Source organism: Phascolarctos cinereus, unplaced genomic scaffold (genome assembly GCF_003287225.1).
Source record: "Phascolarctos cinereus isolate Bilbo 61053 unplaced genomic scaffold, phaCin_HiC Scaffold_3;HRSCAF=262, whole genome shotgun sequence".
NCBI classification, from domain to species: domain Eukaryota; kingdom Metazoa; phylum Chordata; class Mammalia; order Diprotodontia; family Phascolarctidae; genus Phascolarctos; species Phascolarctos cinereus.
In genome coordinates this window covers 251256755-251280416 of record NW_027555736.1, presented here as the reverse complement: position 1 = coordinate 251280416, position 23662 = coordinate 251256755, and the positions used below count along the sequence as shown (strand labels likewise).

General features: G+C 37.8%; 1 protein-coding gene across 2 annotated transcripts in view; it reads right to left on the bottom strand.

Annotated features, from left to right (window-relative positions):
- Nucleotides 1–23662, bottom strand: part of SLC39A9 (solute carrier family 39 member 9) — a 49336-nt gene that overhangs the window by 5053 nt on the left and 20621 nt on the right. For both annotated transcript variants that reach the window (XM_021004681.2, XM_021004682.2), the window contains exons 2-6: nt 16806–16914; nt 10445–10642; nt 3601–3669; nt 2716–2801; nt 1732–1866 (exon numbers count right to left, since the gene is read on the bottom strand). In XM_021004681.2, the coding sequence (XP_020860340.1) occupies nt 1732–1866; nt 2716–2801; nt 3601–3669; nt 10445–10642; nt 16806–16914 (597 nt within the window). The remainder of the gene's footprint in view (nt 1–1731; nt 1867–2715; nt 2802–3600; nt 3670–10444; nt 10643–16805; nt 16915–23662) is intronic.

The following is a 23662-nucleotide window of genomic DNA, read 5'->3' as shown; positions in this document are numbered from 1 at the left end:
AAATTCCCCCAACAATACTATGTTTAATCATATCAAAATTTTTCTTCCATGCAAGAATTTTTTAAAAATTCATGCTAATTACACTAAAGTCAAGTCCTAAGTAATGACAGTACAAAGAAGATTGATAAAAGTTGATTAAAAGCTATAGTTTATGGAAGCAGATGCAGGTTTTCTAAGTGACAGAGGACAGGGGCTGGACCTGTGATTTCAGAGGAAGAAGCTCCTTCTACCCATGCAGTCAGCACTTTCTTTGCAACTTCTAGTCTCAGTGAGTTGCTCAGAAAACAGTGGCTTGCCTAGCATCAAACCTAGCTCTTTCTGACACTCTTCACTGTAGCAGGTTGCCTCTCCTTTCTAGGCGAAGAGAATATAATACATGATTCCTCAGCGGTTCAATTAACAAAAACACAATCAAACAGAACTTTTTATTAATTACCCAAGCAGACCTAGCCATCACCCCAAAAGACACCTATACTTTTCTTTCTGGAAGAAAAAAAAAGCAAATAACTCAACAAGACTATAGAAAAGATTCAGTTTAAAACCAAACTAAACACCAAACCTTCCAGGCCACTGGGTTCAGTAAACGTTGAGCTCAGTCTTCTACTCTATCAAATAAAGATCTAATTATGTTCATTATACTCTTAATAAGGCAAAAAAAAAAGTAGACTAAATGGATCAATGCTAAGCTATAAAGCATACTGACTTGTATATTTAAGACATCTATCCTGTGAGAATAATGAGGATGTGGTATTCTTCACTCTCTGCTGCCAAGGCTTATCAATTTCACATCTCCCCCTAGTCTCCCATACAACCCCTTCTCTCCTCTGACAGCAGCATCACTAGGGCACTTTCTCCTCACCTCATGCCTCGATTATTACAACAACCTGCTGGCAGATCTGCCTGCCTCAAGCCTCTCTCTACTTCACTCTATCCTCCATGCAGCCACTAAAGTGATCTTCCTAAAGCACAGGTCTGACCACATCAATCCTCCCCACCTTCCCGCCCCCTGACAAGACTCCAGCGGCTCCCCACTGTCACGAGGAGCAAACACAAAATGCCCTGTCTAGTATTTAAAGCCCTTCAGAGCGCAGCCCCCTCCTACTTCTCCAGTCTTCTTACACCTTACTCCCTGACACACACTTTGCGATCCAGTGACACCAGCCTTCTGGCTGTTCCACAAACAAGACATTCCCTCTCTCCACTCCAGGTATTCTCTCTAACTGTCCCCCATACCTGGAATGCTCTCTCTCCTCTGCTCTGCTTCTTGGCTTCCCTGGAAGCCTTTCCCAACCCCTCTTAATTTTAGTACCTCCCTTCTGTTAATTATTTCCTATTTATCCTCTATACAGCTTGCTCACACATACCTGTTTGTTTCTTGTCTCTCTCTCATAAGACTGTGAGATCTTTGAGGTCAGAGACTGTCTTTAGCCTCTTTTTGTATCCCCAGGGCTAAGCACAGTACCTGCCACATAGTAGGCACTCAATAAATATTTACTGACTGATTAACTAAAGCATTATATTAATGTGAATTGTTATTATACAAGATTTTATATTCCCAATTCTTAGTTCTGACCAGGCAATTTAACTGAAAAACTACTCCTTGGAAAATCTGGTGCAGTCTAGAATGTAGTTTGCAAGTCTTCCTATAACTATTGACAAGCCATTAAAGAATCATACTCTTATCTGGAAAACAATTTTACAGGATGAGAAGTAGAAAGAAGACATACTTACCTTACTTAGCCCTAAGTATGTTACCATGGCCATAACAGGTGCTGCCAGGGCAAAGACCAGCAAATGCTTTCTGATTCGGTTTCGTTCCAGTCCAGCATGCATTAGGAAAGAAACCAGGCCAAAGGCAGCTGGTGCCTGAAAGAAAAATTCCAGTTACTTACTAGTAATTCTATTTCTCTTAAGTTCTGCGAAAGTTTTTGCATGGCATTTGATAGAGACAGACTTTCCATCTAACAAGTATAAGGTATAAAAAGCCATATAAAAAACCTTAGGAAAACTGGATAATGAGGAGTAAATGAAGAAGCTCGATGGAGCACACGGAAGTGACTTTAAAGTTTTGATATTTTATTCATCAATTAAATTAAATATATCTATAGTTACCCCTTCCACATTGAGGGGACTAGGGGCACAGCGCCCCCACAATCTGGAAAATCCTCATATAATTTTTTGGCCCTCTCTGCATACCAGAGAAGAAGTCTTCTGGCTTCATGGATTTCCTTCTCTTTTTTTCTTGATATTATACAATACTATACATATATTTTATGCATTTCTGACTTTCTAAACATTTTCCATGTTGTCTGTTGGCCTTTACATGTCGTCTGCAGCTTCTGCAAAACTCCCAAGAAATTCCCATTTAATTTCTTATGCTGAGTCATGATATATTGAAACCACAATGAGGAAAGTCAAGATGTGGAAGGTTAACTGTAGTTACTAAGCAAGTTTAGTTATATTACTATTCTATATTATTTTTAATAAATATTTTTAAAATTTACATATTAAAAGTTACTATGATACTGTACAGAACTAAAGATTATATAATATTTTTACAATTTTCTTACAATTAATGGCTATTCCCAAAAGACTCCCTATTACTTCACCCCATCACTGCACTTAAGTTTCACAAATCAGAGTAACTAATGTTCCTGCGCAAAGCAATTTTAAATATAAACTCACTCGATATCAGATCTTACTCCAAATGCTTACCTTATGTAGCATTATTGCCACAAATACGATTAGCTGGACGCTAGTTTGTGAAGTAGAAGCTGCTGCTCCCAAAGCAACACCATCAGCTGAATATATAAAAATGAAACCGAAAAATACCCTTAAGTCCACAAGTCCATCCAAAGACATACATATATGAAGTGCTTCAAAAGAAAATGTCCCTTTTTTTCCTTTAACCGTTGGGAAAACAAAGTCAGGCAGCCAGGACACCAAACTCTTTATTTCACCAAAAGAAATCTTACTCATTGACCCTTAAACGTTAAATGAGTTTTAAATCAATATTCCGTATATAATTTTTTTACCCATGGCCTAAAGTGTATATCAACTGGAATTAATTTCCCTTTTTCCAAAAGGAGTTTGCCAGGTTGAAAAGCTCTAGCGTGAAAGTTCTCAAATGAGCCTTCTGCCTCTCACCTGCCAGGAAGGGCTTCATTGCAACTGTCTATTTCAAAAGATTCCCACTCTAATGCTTAAAGCTATGATCCTAAAGTAATACCATGAAAAATCTTATGGTTTCCATTCTGGAGCATCCCCCACTTAAAAAGAAATACTTGAGTCTCATAGACATTATCAGCTCTTTTTCACCAAACAGATTCCAATGTATCATGCTGAAGTACATGGGGGCTTTATGTATCATTCTATGTAGGTAGGTGGAAGACATGAAGAAAAGGGTTAAAGAGAGGAAGGAGTTGTAGGTCTTTGTATGTGATCTGGAAGGCGGCCCCTGATAAATAGTATTTTTCCAATGTTTGCACATGAGTTATGCTAGTCCCTGTAAACTGAATATTAACAAACTGAAAACTGGGCCAGTGACCAAGTGGTATTCTATTCACACACAGGAGCATCATGTGCATAGTTCAATCCTACCTGCAGCATGAACTACAAGGCCCAATGTCGTAGTGATTTTGGAATTGTTGGATCGTGCTGCTTCTGGATCTGAAATGAAAATGAGAATGACAATTCTCAAGGAAGATGAACCATAAATTGATATAATATTGGTTTGGAGGCAGAAGTAATTATTTGAGAACTAACTATACTCTCCCTTATAATATGGAAGAAAGCGTATACAGTATTAATTTTGACATTAGAAGATCTGGGTTGGGGCAACTACGTGGTGCAGTGGATAGAGCCACCGGCCCTGGAGTCAGGAAGATGATCACATCTTTTTTTTTTTAATCTGCTGAAACAGCTGTTTACTAACTGCTTGTTGAAATAAAAGAAATCAATATTTTTCTTTACTACATAATGATGTTAATATTAAATACATTTATAACAATAGCTAACATTTATATAGTACCTGTATGGGCTAGGCCCTGTGCTATACATTTTACAAATACTATTTCATTTAATCCAACAACCCTGGAAGACAGGTGCTATTACTATGAGGACAGTACTAACATCTAAGGAAACTGTGGCAAACAAGTTAAGTCCAGAGTCACCCAGCTAGTTAAGTGTCTGAGGCTGAACTTGAATTCAGGTCTTCCTGACTCCAGGCCCAGCACTCTATCCGATGTCACCTTATATTACTTCTATAGATTAGTTTATTTCAAGTAGAGAAGTCAGATTACGTTGGAACCAATTAAAATGACTAAAGAATGCTCAAGTGACTAATAGAAATGGTATTAATATCAAAATGCCAGGTCAGAAATAGGTTAGGGTAAGAAGTCAAAGACGCCAAAATATTTCTTTCTTTGTTTATCCCCCACCCCTCCACCTCAGTTAGGCAATGGGGATTAAATGACTTCCCAGGGTCACACAGCTAGTAAGTGTCAAGTTTCTGAAGCTGGATTCAAACTCAGGTCCTCCTGACTCCAGGGCCAGTGTTCTACCCAATGCGCCTCCTAGCTGCCCCAAAAATATTTATTTCTTTAAGAAATAACACAGGAGGCAAAGGCAGAGTCAAGATAAGGACTCTCCTGAGCTCTCCCCCAAACTCCTCCAAATACCTTTAAAAATGATGCTAAACAAATTCTAGAGTAGCAGAACCCACAAAAAGACAGGAGTAAAACAAATTTCCAGCCCAAGACAACTTGGAAGGCCATCAAGAAAGGTCTGTTGTACCAGGGTGAGAAAGAAGTACAGTCCAGAACAGGCTGTGCCAGCTTACCCTGGCCCCAGCAAATCAGGAACAGGCCTTGGGAATGACTGAATCAGCAGTGGCCGCAGTAGCTTCTGGAGCTCTCGCCCCACAGACTGTAAGGGGACCCCCTTATGCTGGAACAATGGGTCAGAAGGAGATTAAAGGGATCTTTTTGCTAGCACTGAGGCAGGACTCTACTGCTTTGCCTATACTTGGATCTGATTTGCAGTCCTGGGTGGCAGTCTCAGGGTGAGGAGGAGCACTAGAACAGCAGATTGCAGCAGCAGAGGAGGGTGGATCCTCCTCACAGTTCCAGGACAGAAAAGAGTGCTTGTGGTCACTCACAAAGCAGAGCAAAGGCCAAGAGAGCAGTAAACACGTCTCCTTAGATCACACCCACCTTGGAAGAACTGAAAACTTACAGGTCCCTAGAGGTATCTCTGAAAACAGCTGCACAAGACCCCTGAAGCTTGGGAGAGTGCACCCTCCACCCTGGAAACAGAGCCCTACTTTAACAAAGAGTAAAAAGTCAAGTAATAGGCTGGGGAAATGAGTAAACAACAGGGAAAAACACTCTGACTATAGAAAATTACCATGCTGACAAGGAAAATCAAAACACATACTAGTAAGAAGGCAACAAAGTCAAAGCCTCTACATCCAAAACCTCCAAGAGAAATATAAATTGGTCTCAGGCCATGGAAGAGCTCAAAAAGGATTTTGAAAATCAAGTAAGAGAAGTAGAGGAAAAATTGGGAAAAGAGAGTGATGCAAGAAAATCATGAAAAACAAGTCAACAGCTTGGTAAAAGGAGACACAAGAAAACACTGAAGAAAATAACACCTTAAAAAACAGACTAGGCTGAATGCTAAAAGTGGTCCAAAAAGCCAATGAGGAGAAGAATATCTTAAAAAGCAGAATTGGCCAAATGGAAAAGGAGGTCCAAAAGCTCACTGAAGAAAATAATTCCTTAAAAACAGAATGGAGCAAATGGAAGCTAATAATTTTATGAGAAATCAAGAAACAATAAAACAAAATCAAAAGAATGAAAAAATAGAAGAAAATGTTAAATATCTCACTGGAAAAACAACTGACCTGGAAAATAGATCCAGGAGAGGTAACTTAAAAATTACTAGACAAACCCTGAAAGCCATGATCAAAAAGAGCCTAGACATCATCTTTTAAGAAATTATCAAGGAAAACTGCCCTGATATTCTAGAACCAAAGGGTAAAATAGAAATGGAAAGAATCCACCAATCACCTCCTGAAAGAGATCCCAAAATGAAAACTGCTAGAAATATTATAGCCAAATTCCAGAGTTCTCAGGTCAAGGAGAAAATATTGCAAGCAGCCAGAAACAATTAGAATATGGTGGAGTCACAGTCAGGATAACACAAGATTTAGCATTTTCTATGTTAAAGAACTGGCACAGTAGAAAACATGGGCCCTGGAGTCAGGAGGACCTGAGTTCAAATCTGCTCTCTGACAAATAACACTCACTAGCTGTGTGACTCTGGGCAAGTCACTTAACCCCAATTGCCTCACCAAAAACAAAACGAAACAAAAAAACCCCAAAAAACACCAGAGGGATTGGAATATGATATTCCAAAGGGCAAAAGAACTAGGATTACAACCAAGAATCACCTACTCAACAAAACTGAGTACAATCCTTCAGTGGAAAAAAATGGACATTCAATGAGATAGAGGACTTTCAAGCATTCTTGATGAAAAGACCAGAGCTGAATAGAAAATTTGACTTTCAAATACAAGCCTCAATCAAGAGAAGCATAAAAAGTAAACAGCAAAGAAAAAGCTTAAGTTTAAACTGTTCACATTCCTACATGGAAAAATGATATTTGTAACTCATAAGACCTTTCTCATTTTTAGGGTAGTTAGAAGAAGTGTGTGTGTGTATGTATATATATATATATATATATATATATATATATATATATATATATGCAGCAGGCATAGGTGTGAGTCGAATATGAAGGGATGATATCTAAAAAATAAGATTAAGGGGTGAGAGAAGATACTGGGAAAAAGAGAAAGTGAGAAGCAGAATGGGGTAAATTATTCCACATAAAAGAGGCAGGAAAAGGCTTTTACAGTAGAGGGGAAGAAGGGGGAGGTGATAAGGGAGTGTGTGAACCTTACTCTCATCAGAATTGGCTGAAAGAGGGAAAAACAAACACAAACATAAATGAGTATAGAAATCTATCTTACCTACAGGAAAGCAGGAGGGGAAGTGGATAAGAGAAGGTAAGGCAGATTGGGGAGGGAGTAGTCAGAAGCAAAACACTTTTGAGGAGGGACAGGGTGAAAGGAAAAGAGAAAATAGAATAAATGGCGGGGGAAATAGGATAAGGGGAATTGCAGTTAGCAATAACAACTGTGAAAAAATTCTGAAGCAAATTTGTCTGATAAAAGCCTCATTTCTCAAACATATAGTGAACTGAGCCAAGTTTATAAAAATAAGAGCCATTCCCCAAGTGATAAATGATCAATTTTCAGATGAAGTAATCAAAGCTATCTATAGCCGTATGAAAAAATACTCAACTCATTATTGACAGAGAAATGCAAATTAAAACAATTCTGAGGTACTACCTCATACCTATTAGATTAGCTAATAGGACAGAAAAGGCAAATGACAAATGGTGGAGAAGAGGTGGGAAAAATGAGACTTTAATGCACTGCTGGTGGAGTTGTGAACTGATTTAACCATTCTGTAGAGCAGTTTGGAACTATACCCAAAGGGCTATAAAACCTTTGACCTAGCAATACCACTACTAGGTCTATATTCCAAAAGAGATAAAAAAGAAAAGAACCTATAATTACAAAAACATTTATAGCAGCTCATTTCTGTGGGCAAAGAATTAGAAATTGAAGGAATGCCCATCAAGTGAGGAATGGCTGAACAAGTTGTGGTATGTGATTATGACAGACTACTATTCTACTATAAGAAATGATGAGCAGGATGCTCTCAGAAAAACCTGAAAAGATCTGCATGGGTTGATGCAAAGTGAAATGATCTGTGTACAAAGTAACAGCAATATTGTAGGATGATCAGCTGTGAAGGCCTTAGCTATTCTTAGCAACACAACAATCCAAGATAACTCTGATAGACTTATGATGAAAAGTGCTATCCATCCCCAGAGAAAGAATTCATGGTGTATGAATCCAGATCAAAGTATACTTTTTAAAATTTTTCTTTATTTTTCTTGAGGTTTTTTTTCCTATGTTTTCTTTCACAACATGACTATTATAGATATGTTTTGTATGACTACACATGTATAACCTGCTTGCCTTCTCTATGAGGTGGAGTGGGGAAGAAGAAAGGAAGAGAAATAACACAGGAGAAAGCATTTACAAGGAAAATAATTATGGTTTAAGAAGCATCACACCTTATTACAGGCAAACATTTAAACACTCAATTCAAAGACAATCTGGTTATCAGTAGCTTAACCCCTGTCACTAAGGCAATACGGACCTCAAATGCATTAAAAAAAAAATCAGAAAAGAATCGCCCTGTTATGCTTTGCTATATGTTACTCTAGCCTCAATCCTTATGTTTCATGTTCGTTTTCAGTTTACATTTAGGGAACAAAACATAATTTACTTTTAAAACTGAAACTCCTTCACCTTTATAAATCTATGGGAAACTTTAATCTTTTTAACTGGCATCATCAGAACTGAGGAATTAACCTGTAATGATTTTTAAAATTCAGGAAACTCTTATGAGAAGGTGAAACCAGGTGACCACGCGTACAAGAATTAGCTTGCTAGGGTCTATTCTAGCCACTCACAATTGTACACTGGTCCAATACACCACCATGTATGAAGCACTGAACACAAAGTCATGAATAAATATTGGCCAAATGACTATCTACAGTATGCTATAGAGTCTGAAGAACAGCTCAGAAATTAAGAATTCAATTGGAAATGCAGGCCATGAGAAAATTTAATGGCACCACTGTTCTTTGTTCTTTTAGGCCACTAGTGGGAAGAGAGAGATTCTAGGCTCTGGGAATATTTCCAGAGTACAGGAAAGGAGATGAAGAATAGGCTTCTATCTCTCTGAAAACATCCCAAATAAATCTGTCAAATCATCCACGGGTGAGTCAGACATTCTCTACAGTCTCTGCTCCTATCCCACAAGAAATGTTCAAAGATCCTAAAGATAGATCTGGGAGAAGGTAACAACATACTGCTTTCCCATCCCTTAGTGCAAAAGGGCCCATTTAGTGCTTTCTTTCCCAAATTTTGTACTTATTGTCTTTACACTGATTCTGTGTTATGTGAATATATCTATACCTATCTATACGTACCAAAACACGCACACACATATACTTGTCTCCCCTGACTGAATATAACCACTTTGAGTGTCCCACCTTGAATGCAGAGTTATCATTCTTTATATATACATTCCCAGTGTCTAGCAAAGTACCTATTACAAAGTAAAAACTTAATAAATGTATAATTGGTTGATAAAATCCACAGGAAAACAGAAAAACTAACCTGTTAGAGATGAGTCCTTTCTTACAGAAAAAGGAAAAGCTGAGAAAACCTTTGAAACTGTTACCCCTCCCATTGCACTTGGTGATCTGCCACAGATTTAGAGTTGTGCTGCATTTCCTATTTCTGGCCCTCTTGACATTATAGTCAGGTACAAAAAACACCCCTTAAAAAATCTCATTTGTATATATAGTTTGTGAATGGTTTCCTTCCTTTTCCCGTTTCTAGTGTGGATGCTGAATCACCACAAAATTACTCATTCACAAAGTCATTTTCTATCAAAAGTAGGAACAGAAATTGGTAGAATGATATTATTTTGATTTTAAGGAAAAAATCCAAAGAACCTACAGAAATAACACTAATTCAAAAATAAAAGAAACTACTTAACACGCACAACAAAAGGAACAACAATAGGGATATACACAGCATTTAAATCCTTTATGCAGGATTGGAGTATAGCCCTTTAAAAGGCATTTTAATTTAAACTGAAAAGAATTTTAATAAGAAGCTAAAGATGACTCAGTAATGCAGCCAGAATCAGACATCATCTAGCAGATATGTTTTTCTCATTTGATATTAGGAAGTCATACAAATAATGTTTTATTAAATCAACCACAATTTTTAGATATTAAAACTTAGTTTATTTAAAATGTAGGGGTGGAGTGGGGCAACAGCAAATGTAATGAGATACAAACCTCTGGACTAGAGTTCTTAACCTTTTATATGTAATGAACCCCTTTGTCAGCCTGGTGAAACCTATGGATTTTTTCTCAAAGTAACGTTCTTTAAATGTATAAAATAAATAATGAATTATAGTGAAATATTGTCTATCTCTCTCTATCTTTCTATGGAACCCACATTCAGAACGTCTGAACCACCTCAATAGTGTGACAGGTTTCATGTAAATGAACAGCTAAAAGATTTGTTCTGCTAACACATCCTACTTCAACAGTTCCCCTCAAAAGAGAAGATTTCATGTGACATGTGACCCAAAGGAAGACAATGATGTCCTAAAAGATTTTCTTAAGAATCTACAGAATAAGTACACACCAGGATATTTAGTGATTTTCCAACCCAAATCATTTAGACAGTTTCCAAGGCAAATCTAGGGTCACTTACCTTCTGCAGAATGCATATGAGAGCTGCCAATCTGGTCCACCAGCAGCATGAAGACAAAGCCTAAGACGAGGGAAACACCAATATATGCATGTAGTCTTGTGTGATCATGGCTGTGCTCATGTTCATGGACAAGTGGTTTTTCTACTGCTTTATCTGATGCAATCACATTCTGTGCCTCACTGGCCTGGTGGTGCTTTCCTAATACAGGACAAATCAAAAGTAGGAAAGAAATTTATTCCAGACCTGTTCCCAAAAGCACCTTATTTCCTATGGTGTAACCTATCTAAACATAAAGTGCGTCAACTAGCATGTCTAAGATATTTAAATTTTCAAGTTTCTTCTACTGAAACGCAATTCTGTTTGCCCATAGTATTTTCAAAACTTAAAATAGAGAAGCAAATTTACAAGGGAGCAAGGAAGCCATAACATTTCCCAACAGCCATAACATTCAAGATCTGCACCAAAAAATTATGCCAAAATTATGGAAAGCTTTACTCTGATTAATCTGCCAGTGAAGAACAGAATCAATTAATAATTATCACTCCTAGGTACTATAAAAAATGAAAAGCAAATTACCATTTTTTCCAGTTTTCAGCTTTAAAAGCTGTAACCTTAGAGGAATCATTTGCACCTGTTTCTTCATCTACAAAATGAAGAATGACCTCCCATGGCTCTCCTAGTTTTAATATTGTGACTTGAATAATTTCTGGTACCATTCATTAGTTGAAACAAGTATAAAAAAGGCAGAGAAAACATCCTCCAGACCAAATTCAATCTTCTCAATCTTTCATTTCTGGAGACTTTGAAATGCAACAAATGAGGCAAAAACACTACTGAATGTTCATCTATCCTATAACCTGGATGCAAACTCTTCAGGGACTGAAGCTTCATCTTTACTGAATTTCGTTAATAGGCCAATAGAATGGGTAGTTTAAAAAGCAAGAACAAGAAGGTTCAATTGGCATCAAAATGGAGCTGTTATACTTTCTTACAAAAGATGATAAATAATCCTGTTTGCAATTTCTTGTGCCTAGCTACTTTTATTTCTCCAAGCGTCCTTTTTAGGAGGGAACAAACAAGTACTGTCAGGAAATATGAAACTTTTATATTTTTATAATTCTTTAAGGATTTAAAAAAGAATATGGAGAGATATTCTAGGCTCTTTAATGAACGTCACATAAATACATCATGAAAGCTAAGATTTGTGCAGATGGCGAAATAACATATAAAATACAGACTAAGGCCCTGAAAAGTTTATAATCTTTGGTAAAATAATAGCTAAAACTTTTACATATATATATATATATCACTTATTAAGAGAAAAAGTATACTCAAATACAGAATAAGAGGCTGTTACCATAGCCTGCAACAGGATTACTACTGGATAATAGATTAGTCTCTTATTCAATGCTCAAATATGTGGTATTTTAGTGATTATCTTACAGATATCACTAAAAAAAAGAAAAACAAATCTCACTGGGACAACTTGAGAAGGATAAAGTTCCTGCACACTTGTATTGCACATCGATGAAGAAATGGAAAGAAAGAAAAAAAAATTCTGCTTTATATTAATATTTCTCTAGCTATAGAATGCACATAATATTTATATTTTTTATTTCATGGACTCATCTGGATTAAGTAGAGGGCAACCAACACGTGAATTATTTAAAAATTTTTTTTCTAACAATTTATTAAAAATCTTTTTTTTTCTAAAAGAAATAACAAGCACAGCCATATTCTCCTAGTAGGGCCAGGTTCATAATTAGAGGCAATCTAGCTGATTCCACCTGCTCAGACTCCAAATCTCTCCCCATCTGTGAACACATTGCAGTGTGTTCAAGTTACTGCTATTCTAAACATCCTCTTTCAAAATTCAAATATGGTTGGGAAGAGTTAATGTTAATAAATCACTTAATTATCAAAATTAAACTCCAAGGGTAGGTTGTTCTAATATAATAGGATAACTTCGGACGAGGAGAGTAGCCTAATCAGATATTGCAATGGATACAGGGTTGTTCAGGGAAGGTGGAGAAAACAGGAAGAGGCTGCAGGGTACTAAAAATGAATTTTTCCCACAACGTAACTTTGCTTAGAACCAAGTCCATTACACTAACAATTACTGTTAGCAGTAAGCACAATAAGCAGAAGAGTTCATTTAAAGCCCAGATTTATCAAAACACACACGTTAAAACAGCAGAAATTAGAAGGAAATTTCCCCTTCGTATTCTAGATCTTTTGTTTTTCCAAATATATTTTATTATTTTATCAAGTTCTAAAACGCATTCCCTTGGTTAACTTTATTGGTATAGCAGTAAAAGTGTAAACTAACTTAGAAGGTATTGTCATTTTTATTATATTGGCATGGCACAACCATGAGCACTGAATAATCAGTTCACCAAGTATCTAAGTTGTTCTTTTTCTCTTTAACAAGCACTTTGTAACTGAATCTAAACAAGCCTTTTCTGTGCTTTGGTGGATCAATATCCAGATACTTTATGCATTTTGTAGTTAGTAGAATAGAATGCTTTTTTGGTTTTGTTACTATGACATAGAAATTTAGTAAATTTTTGAGGATTTATTTTGTAGCCTGTACTTTGTCAAAGGCTTTTTTTGGGGGGGGGGGCATCTAGTGAGATGATCATGTGGCTTTGGATGTTTTGGTTTTTAATACAATTATGCTGATTGTGTTTCTAATACCAAACCATCCTTGCATCCCTAATATAAATCCCACTTGGTCATGATGAATTTTTTGGTTTGACAGGATTTTGTTTCAAATTTTTGAATTGATATTTTTTAATGACATTGGCCTACAGTTTTCCTTCTTTGTTTATCCCTCCCTGATTTAGGTATTAGGACCATAATTATCTCCTAAAAGGATTCTAGTAGGGTGCTTTCTCAATTTTTGAGAATAATTTGTGTATTATAGGTACTAATTATCTCCTATCACCCCCAACTACCCTTCCTTATTTCTTCCATTTTATAGTGAAACCCTAGGAAAAAGCTGTCTACCTATGTTGTCTCTACTTCTTTTTCTCCTATTTACTTCTCAACCCCTTGCAATTTGGCTTCCCATTCTCAATCTACTCTTCAAAGTTTTTAATGAAATCTGAATCACCAAATCTGATGATCCTTTATCAATCATTTTTTTTGTTCTCTTTGTAGAATCTGGCATTATTGGATACTCTCTCCTACTGAATGTTCTTTTTTCTCTGGATTTTGACGTCACTGCTCTCTCTGGTTTTCTTTTCAGTTTTTTTTTTTTTTGCTAGATCATCATCTCCGTCTCATGCTCTAATTCACGTCCTCTCCAAGCTTCTGTTCTCCACCCCTTCCCCCCTTACATCCTTTCTCTTGGTGATCTCATCTACTCTATGGGCTCAATTATCCTCTAGGCAGAGTTCCAGATTAAGTCCCCTCCTCAACTGTCTGGCAAGCAATGGAAAAGCACAAGAAAGTTAAAAAAAAAAAGGTCCTTGTAACAAAAAAGTCATAGTTTCTCTCCTAAGCTCAAATCCTGTGTCATCGATTGCCTACTAAACAGTTCCAAATGGATGTACCAAACACATCTCAAACTCAACCTATTCAAAACAGAACTCAGAATCCCTTGCTTCTTTTCAAGGTCAGCTCAAACAGCCACCTCCCACATGAAACCTTGTGTGATCCCCCTGGATGCTAGTGCCTCTTCTCTACTGAAGTTACCTTGTATTTACTTACATGGGCACATATTGTTTCCCCTGATGGCATCTGAGCTACTTGAGAATAAGGACTTTCATTTTTGTCTTTGTATATCCAGTGCCTATTTTTATTAAACAACTGGCTAACTGACTAACTGATCACCAATTGTTTTGCTGTGAAGAACTCCTATTTTAACTCACCTGGTGCCTCTTAATCAACCTTGGGGCAAATGGGGAAGGGAGAGATGAGTGGGGGATAGAAGGAACCAAACGCTCCCATCACCTGTTCTGTGGTGATCAGGATGTGGAGCGTAACAAAGTGGTATTCCATTTTAAAGGTAGAATCTTTTTCTTAATGCTTTGACAGGAATTAAATATAAAACATTAGCTGGTGTCAGCAGACTTTAAAAAGCATAGCAACAACCAGAAATGTATACACACTAATTATAGAAAGAAGGAAGAAAAACAGGTCCAAATGTAGTGAAATTTCAGGAAGATCTAGAAGAGTACAGAGTAAAAGCATTTGGGGTTTTACATAAGATTTTGCCTTGTTTTATATGTTTATGTAAATGCTTTTATTGATGGTTATTAAATCTATCGTTTAAAAATTTTAAGGCACAGCAAAAACGTTACAGAAAAAAACAATTACAAAAGGGAAATTCATTGTTTTAAATAACATAATATGGTTATAAAAATACACTTGAAAAAGTCACTTAATGTGACAGCCTATACAAATTATTTAATACTGAAGATGTATGGCATTATTCAGACTACTACGAATGTCAGATTTCTGCAACCTTGGCTTTAGATCCAACCTAGATTTTATTTACTTATCATTTTTTTTTTATTAATTTTTATTTCTCCCACTGCTTTCCTCTTACATGTACCTTTTCTCATAATGGTTTCAAATCCCACTTAGACAATAAATTAGCACTATGGCAGCTAAACTCTTGAGAAGTTCTCAAAATTCTTACTACTCTGAGAAGACATATTTTTCTCTCTCTGTCTTTCTCTTTTTGGCGAGGCAATGAGGTTAAGTTACTTGCCCAGGGTCACACAGCTAGAAGTGTCATGTGTCTGAGGCCACATTTGAACTCAGATCTTCCTGAATCCAGGGCTAGTGCTCTATCCACTGCGCCACCTAGCTGCCCCATATTTTTCTTACAAACATAAGATTATGACCATTAAGCATCAGTAATTCTGTTAGAGCTATAACTGTAAAAGGATATCTTGGAAGTTTCTATTTACATTCATTAAGTTTAGTTACTCTTAATAGGTCATAGAGCACTGAGATGGGTCTGTTAGTATGGCATGCATGAGTTCTCAAAATACCAGTTAATCACCAAGATTACAATGTCCAGAAAGGAACGCAGGTTGTAGGAATAGATAACCAAAGATCTTTTTAAAAATCCAAAGGAACACTACTGTGATACATAAATAAGAATTGAGAATATAGTGAATTAACTTATTCTTTGTTCTTAGCTCTGTTCAGTGCTGGGACACTGAGGCATGTGAGAAATTTGGAAAGGGAGAGTCACAATGATCTTTAAAGGCTATAAGGTCAGGTGTATGAGGAAAATTTAAATAAATTGGGATTATTTGTTTTAGAGGTGAGAAAAAATAGGGTTTTAACCGATTACATTCTGAATCAAAATCATTTTATAAAAGCACCTTGGACTACACAAAATCTAATGAAACTAAAAAAAAGATAAAGACTAAATAAAAAGAATATCATCTAATACAAAAGAGGCACAACTTAATCCTATGAATCCTTAAAAGTTGCCTTCTTTGACTCAAAAGATCCTGTAGGAACAAAGATGACTTAATTTGGTTCTTTTAAGTCATGGTCTGAATTCACTCTTGATTTGTCTCATCCCAGGTGCTTTGCAGCTCTAGAAACCACTGTGAGAAAAGGCACATATAAGAGGAAAGCAATGAAAGAAATAAAAATTAAGAAATAAGTAAATTTTTTCATTCTGAATTTACCATTTTCCATGTCCTCGGCCTGTCTTATCCTGTAACCAAATCCCAATTCTCAGATAAAATCATCAACTTTAACTCTTTTGGATCAGCATTGTTTTGTTATAATAATTAACAGTTTTCTCTAAATACTATCAAGCCCTCCAGCCCCTAATCACAAATCACAGGAGCATCTCTCACTCAATAATCTGTAGATGAGGATTTAGCTTTGTTCCTCCAGCTGAGCTCTGTCAAAACAATCATTACATTCCACTTAGTATGCTACTAAAATATCTGGAAAATAATTAGTTTTATTATATAATAATCTCCAATTAGAGGTTTTTACCTTCATCTAGGTGATAGATTAAGTGATCAAATTCTATAACAAATTTCTTTTTTTTAAGGGTTGAAACCTCTGATTTCATCATTAAAAGGTTCCCTTGTGAGGAAACTCCTACCAATATTATTCTACAGCTTCTTGTGCTGCAATGTTTAAAAGCTTGGGGCTCCAAGACATCAGGTGATTTGTCCTGGATCCCGCAATCAGGATATGTCAGAGGAAGGACGTGAATCTGAGTTATACTGACTTGATGCTGACCCTCTGCCCATTCTGCCATTCTGCCTGTCTATGACAAACTTAGATGGTATTTACTCCCAGCCGCAAGTTTGTCTCACTAGCTTAAAAAGCACAAATGCATCAAACAATGAGACCTTATTTTCTTTCTCACCCTCCAGAATATCTTCATAAAGTGCATGTACTCCTTCAGGCACAATGACAGCCAACGCAGTTCCACAGAGAAGCCCAGCACCCAAAACAGTTATCAGCTTTAGTCGCTCCTAGAATCAAACATAAGTACTATTAGATTATTGTATAAACAAGGGAGGGAAAGAGGAGGAAGAGATGGGGAGAAAGGGATTTGAAGTATTTGTAATCAGTGCTCTTTCTCAAAGATCCTTGAGGCACCAGGATGGTCCACTAAAGACCAGGCAAAATCCAAACATCTCTACTGTCTAATCTTGGGCTACTGTGGATCCGGTTTGGTTTGTGTGTGGCTTAATGGGAATCTTGTTATTTTACAGTTACACTCTGTACTTCATTCTTCTGGCTTAATTTCCTTATCAGTACAATGGAAATAATTCCAATTACTCTAATATCCTGGATGTATCTAATTAGGATATTAAGAAAATGAATATTAAATATACTGCCTATTGGATATTTCTTTTAAAATAACCTGAAAGACAAACACAATAACTGACACGTATATAGTGCTTTACATAAATTGTTTTTTAATATAAACTTATTTATTTTTAGTTTTCAACATTCATTTCCACAAGTTTTTGAGTTCCAAATTTTTACCCTGTCTCCCCGTCCCCCCACCCCAAGATGGCATGTATTCTGAATATCCCTTCCCCTAGTCTGTCCTCTTTTCTTTCTCTCCCCCCTTCTGTTATCCCCTTCCCCTTCTATTTTCCTGTAGGGCAGGATAGACTTCTGATTTCTTATTTCCTGATAGCATGTGAAAACTTTTTTTTTAAACATATGTTTTTAAAACTTTAGGTTTCAAATTTTCTCTCTTCCTCCCTCCCCACCCACCCTCATTGAAAAGGCAAGCAACTCAATATAGGTTGTACATGTGCAGTTATGCAAAACACTTCCATAGCAGACATGTTGTGAAAAACTAACTCTATTTCCCTTAATCCTATTCTGCCCTCCCATTTATTCTATTCTTTCTTTTGACCCTGTTCTTCCTCAGAAGTATTTACTTCTGATTACACACTTTTCAATCTGCCCTCTTCTCTATCATCCCCCTGCTCTCTTGTCCCCTTCTCCCCCTATTTTCTTGTAGGGTAAGACAAACTTCCATACCCAACTGAATGTATATGTTATTCCCTCCTTAAGCCAAATCCTATGAGAATAAGATTCACTCATTCCCTCTCACCTTCCCTGCTTCCCCTCCACTGTAAGAGACTTTTCTTTTCTGTTTTTTCTTTGTGAGATAATTTACCCCATTCTACCTCTCCCTTTCTTCTTCTCCAAGTATAATCCTCCCTCATTCCTTAATTTTATTCTCCAGATATGACCCCTTAATCTTCAACTCACCCTGTGCCTTCTATCTATCTATCTATCTCTATCTATCTATCTATCTATCTATCTATCTATCTATCTATCTATCTATACATATAATTTTTTTCCTCCAACTACCCTAATACTGACAAAGGTCTCATGAGTTATAAATATCATCTTTCCATGCAGGAATGTAAACAGTTCAATCTTAATAAGTCTCTTATGATTTCTTTTTCCTGTTTACCTCTTCATGTTCCACTGGAGTCCTGTATTTGAAAGTCAAATTTTCTATTCAGCTCTGGTCTTTTCATCAGGAATGCTTGAAAGTCCTCTATTTCACTGAATGACCATTTTTTCCCCTGAAGGATTATACTCAGTTTTGCTGGGTAGGTGATTCTTGGTTGTAATCCTATCTCCTTTGCCCTCTGGAATATTATATTCCATGCCCTGCGTCCTTTAATGTAGAAGCTGCTAAATCTTGTGTTATCCTGATTGTGTTTCCACAGTACTTGAATTGTTTCCTTCTGGCAGCTTGTAATATTTTCTCCTTGACCTGGGAACTCTGGAATTTGGCTATAATATTCCTAGGAGTTTTCCTTTGGGGATCTCTTTCAGGAGGAGATCTGTGGATTCTTTCAATTTCTATTTTGCCCTCTGGTTCTACTATATCAGGGCAGTTTTCCTTGATAATTTCTTGAAAGATGGTGTCTAGGCTCTTTTTTTGATCATGGCTTTCAGATAGTCCAATAATTTTTAAATTGTCTCTCCTGGAGAATGTACTGTCCCAAGCTTCAGGGGTTTGTACAGCTGTTTTCAGAGATACTTGTAGGTACCTGTAAATTTTCAGTTCTCACAAGGTGGTATGGTAAGGGGCGAGGTGTTTACTCCTTTCCTGGACTGTGAGCACAAGTATTCCTTTCTTTCCTGTAACTGTGAGGAGGGGTTCCTCTCCACAGCCACTACCACGCCAGCGTTCCTCCTCACCCCAGCACCGCCACCCAGAACTGTGACCCAGATCCAAACATGGGCAAAGCAAGAGATCCCTGCCTCAGCACTGGCAAAGAGATCCCTGCAATCCCTCTCTGATCAGCCACTGGATTCCCCCTCAGTCAGTGGGCCGGAAGCTCGGGAAGCAGCTGCTCCCCCCCCCCACCACGCTCTTGGAGAATGAAGCTGAGACCCTGCCTTCCTTTCTCAGCACCGACAGAAACAGACTTTTCCCACTGACCTTCTAAGTTGTCTTTGGCATTAGTGGGTTGAAGAGTCTGGTAACCTCTACAGCTGCCTGTGGTTCACTCCTCTGAGGCCTGCTCCAGGTTTGGTTGGGCCTTGAGAACTGTGCTCCCAGCCCAGCGCGATACACCTTTCTGGATCAATCATCCAGGTTGTCTTGGGCTGGAAATTTGTTTCGCTTTGTCTTTTTGTGGGTTCTGCTGCTTCAGAATTTGTTTAGAGCCATTTTTTGTGAGTATTTGGAGGGGTTTGGGGGACAGCTTAAGCAAGTCACTGCTTTCATTCCACCATCTTGGCTCCGCCTCATAAATTATGTTGTTTGATCAATACAATCCAAATTCATTTTATATGACTATACTTATTTGTTACAAGGGATGGCTTATAGGAGGGAAGAGAGGATACTGTGTGGGAACAGGGGGAGTCATAATGATGCAAAAAGAGCATGAATAAAATGGGTTACATATCCAAGAAGGGAGTAAAAAGAAGTTCAGAAAGGAACCCAGATAAGGGCAGTGCTACCATTTTAGAGTTGATGAAAAACTTATTTTAAAAAGCTAAAAGAATTGATAAACTTGTTGAAAACAAATGCAAAGAGAAGAAAATCTAATTGACAAAATAAAAAATGAACAAGATAAAATGACAACTTAAAAAAAACATATAAGACATGAAACCTGCCTACTAAATACTGACAATCTAGGAGAAATTTTGTATTATAATGAATTGCCCAATGAAATCAACAAGCACTTTTTAAGTACCTACTACGTGCCAGGCACTGTACTAAGTATTGGAGACACAAAGAAAGGCAAAAAAAAAAACAAACACACACCTCAGTATAAGTTCACAAGGAACTCACAATCAAATGGGGAGACTATGCAAATAGTTCTGTACAAAGTGTGTATGTGTGTGTGTATGATAAATTGGGGACACTCAACAAAGAGAAGGTACTAGAATTTAGAGGGAAGAGGAAATGTTTCTTACAGAAGGTACAAGTTTAGCTGGGCTTTAAAGTAGACAGGGAAAGTCGGGAGGTGAAGATAATGAGGAAGAAACCCAGGCATGACAGCAGATAATGACAATTCATGGAGCTGAGAGATGAGTGTCTTATTCAAGGAAAAGCAAGATGGTCAATGTCACCATATTAAGGAGTCTGTGGAGGGAAGTTAGGTGTAAAAAAAAAGAAGACAGGGAAGACAGGAAAGGACCAGGTTATGAAGGGCTTTAAGAGCCAAACACAGGACGATCCTGGGGCTCACTGAGCACTACTGTCATGGTCAGATTGATGCCTTAAAGCAAGATCACTGAAAGCTAAGTGGAAAAGGGCTGATTGGAATGGGGAAAGACTTAACTGAGGCAGGGAGACCAACCAGAAAGCTACTGCAATAGTCCAGGCATGAAGTGACAAAGGCCTGAAGCAGCTTGGTTGTAGTATCAGAGGACAGAAAGAGGTGCACACGAGAGATATTATGATGGTAGAATTGACAGATATTTGCAAATGATAGGATGTGAGGGGCAAAGATAGTAAGGAGTTGAGGATGGCACCTAGGTTGCAAGCTTAGATGACTGGGAAGATGATAGTACCCTCAACAGTAATAGGAAAGTTGGGAAAAGGAGAAGGTTTGGAGGGAAAAGATTATGAGTTTTGGACATACTGAGTTTAAGACATCCATATATATATATATACATACATACATACATACATACATACATATATACATATATATGTATGTATGTATATATGGATATATATATAAAACATCCAGTTCAAGATGCCCAGAAGACAGTTGGAGATGTGAGACTAAAGATCAGAAGAGAAGTTAAGACCTGAAAATCATCTGTATAGAGACAATAATTGAATCCATGGGAGTTGAGACCATCAAGTAAAATAGCATAGAGGGAGACAGAAGTAGTCCCAGAGGAGATACTTAGGGGACACCCTTGGTTAGCTGGCTAAAGATCTAGCAAAGGAGGCTGAAAAGGAGTAGTTGGATAGGTAGAAAGAAAACCAGAAGAGAAAGTGTGTCATAAAAGCCTAGAGAAGTAATTGTCAACAAAAACAAAGTGACTGACAGTGTCAAAGGCTACAGAGGTCAAGAAGGTGAGGAGTAAGAAAAAAACCATTAAATTTGGGAATTAAGACATCACTGGAAACTTTGAAAAAAGCAGTTTCAGTTGAATAAGGCTGAGTCATACTGCAGAGTTCAGTGACGAGTGATAAGAAAGGAGAAAGCGGCTAGCAATAGAAGGTATGGATTATAACTAGTAGGCATGGATGGATCAAATGAATTTTTTTAAAGGATAAGGGAGACATAGGCATGTTTACAGGCAGTAGGGAAGCATTCAAGAAACAGGGAGAAATTGAAGATTAATAACTGAGTAAGGATGGTAAAGGGGAGAATCTGCTGGAGAAGATGGGATGGGAATGGAATCACTTGTTTATGTAGAGTGGTTGGCCTTGGCAAGGTGAAGGGACACCTGTTTATGTCAGATAAGGGTGGAAGAGATGGAGGCAGAAGGCATCTGTGTGAAATGAGAAGGAAGACAAGAGAAAAGGGAGCTCTCAGTGAATAGCCTCAATTTCTTTTTCAGTGAAATATAAGGCAAGGTTCTCAAATGAGATGGTTGAGGGAGGAAGAGTCACAGGTTTGAGGACAGGTAAAAAGACTTGGAAAAAAAGGCTGTGGTTACAGGGATAGTGATTAGGGAGAGATAAAAAGATTGTGTTGCTGCAGTGAGGGCCCAGTTGAGATACATAACAAATCTGTAGTGGTCCTGCTCAGCATGATTTTGTGATTTTCTCCAGACTGATTCAGCAGCAGCAGAAGCAGCACCAGCACCACATGAATAGGGAGGAAGGCAGAGAATGGTGGGAATAATTCAGAGCTGAGCCCTGGCAGGGCAAAATCAGTCATAAGAGAAAAGAACAAGAGACTTGAGAGAAGAGTATAGAGTTAAACTGGTTCACCGAGGGATGATGCGGAAAGGATAAGAATGGAACCAGTGCAGGGGTGATGGTCTGGGAGAGAACTGACGGGTAGAGTGATTAGAGACAGAAGAACAGAGTTAGGGGCTGTGAGGTAGAGGGAGAACTGGAATGATAACAGATTATGATCAGATAAAGACAATTCAAAGTTCGTGAATATAGAAAATCAATGGCACCACCTCAACCTTTGTGTATAGTTGAGGTGGGTGGAAGAATAGGTCAGGGGAAACAGGAACTGGGGAGTTAGGTGAGGGAGTATCAATACACATGTTAAAGTACTCTAGTACTAGGGCAGAAGTTGGGAAACTGAGAAAGCTAGAGCTAGGGACTGAACTCACTGAAGAACAGTGGCCAGTAAACTGCTGAGACAGGAGAGGGTCAGGTCTCAGTGAGCACAAGAAGATGGAAGAGTGAGAAAGAAAAAGGTTTATGATGAAAGCGAGTTTGTTACCTATGGAGCAGGCATTCTAGAGAGCACAGTCGAAGGGCTGAATGGCTTTAGAGTAGGATACTGGTGGTGGTGGTGTGATGTGATTGAAAGGGATAGGAATATGGGAAAAGTCAGCGGGGAAGGTTACACGGAGAACAGGGTCTGAACAATGACAACGAGGCGTTCAGAAGCAGTGGGATGGGGAAGAAGTACATTAACCATCGAGGGACGAGTTCTGGTAGGTTATCAGAGTTTCTAGGGGCTTGATTCTGGGAGGAGGCATAAGGAAGTGCTGTGTAACTGCACTAGAATGGCATGGGGAAAGAGAGTACTCACCTTTGTGGAGTTCTGGTAGGGAAGGTACAAAAAATAAGTCGTACAGAAGTTTAGAAAAGGATACTAAAGAAAGATTTCATGAATAAAATATCATTTAAGCTCAAGTTTTTATAAGACAGGTAGAATTCAGTAAGGTAGAGTACTTCAGATGGAAAGGACAAAGAAGCAGTAAAGCTCACAACACATGTGGATTGTGGGAGAGGGTTAGCAGGGTTAACCATTCTTCTCTGAGCTCCACTCCTAATTCTAAGGACTTTCTCCATGATGACACAATAGTCTTCTCACCCTGGAAGCTCACTCTGCCCTTGCAGCTTCCCCCACTAGAAGGTAAGCTCCTTGAGGACAGAGAATAACTTTCTGTTTGTATACGTATTTTGAGCTCTCAGCACAGTGTAAGTGCTTAATAAATGCTAATTCTTGTTACTGTTGGTTGTAGTACAGGCTTCCTGTAATTACAGATAAACTGGAGAGGTATGCACACCAACGAGTATACAAGAAGCCCCCAAATTACAAACATTTCAAGTTTTAACAGTTGTATGTG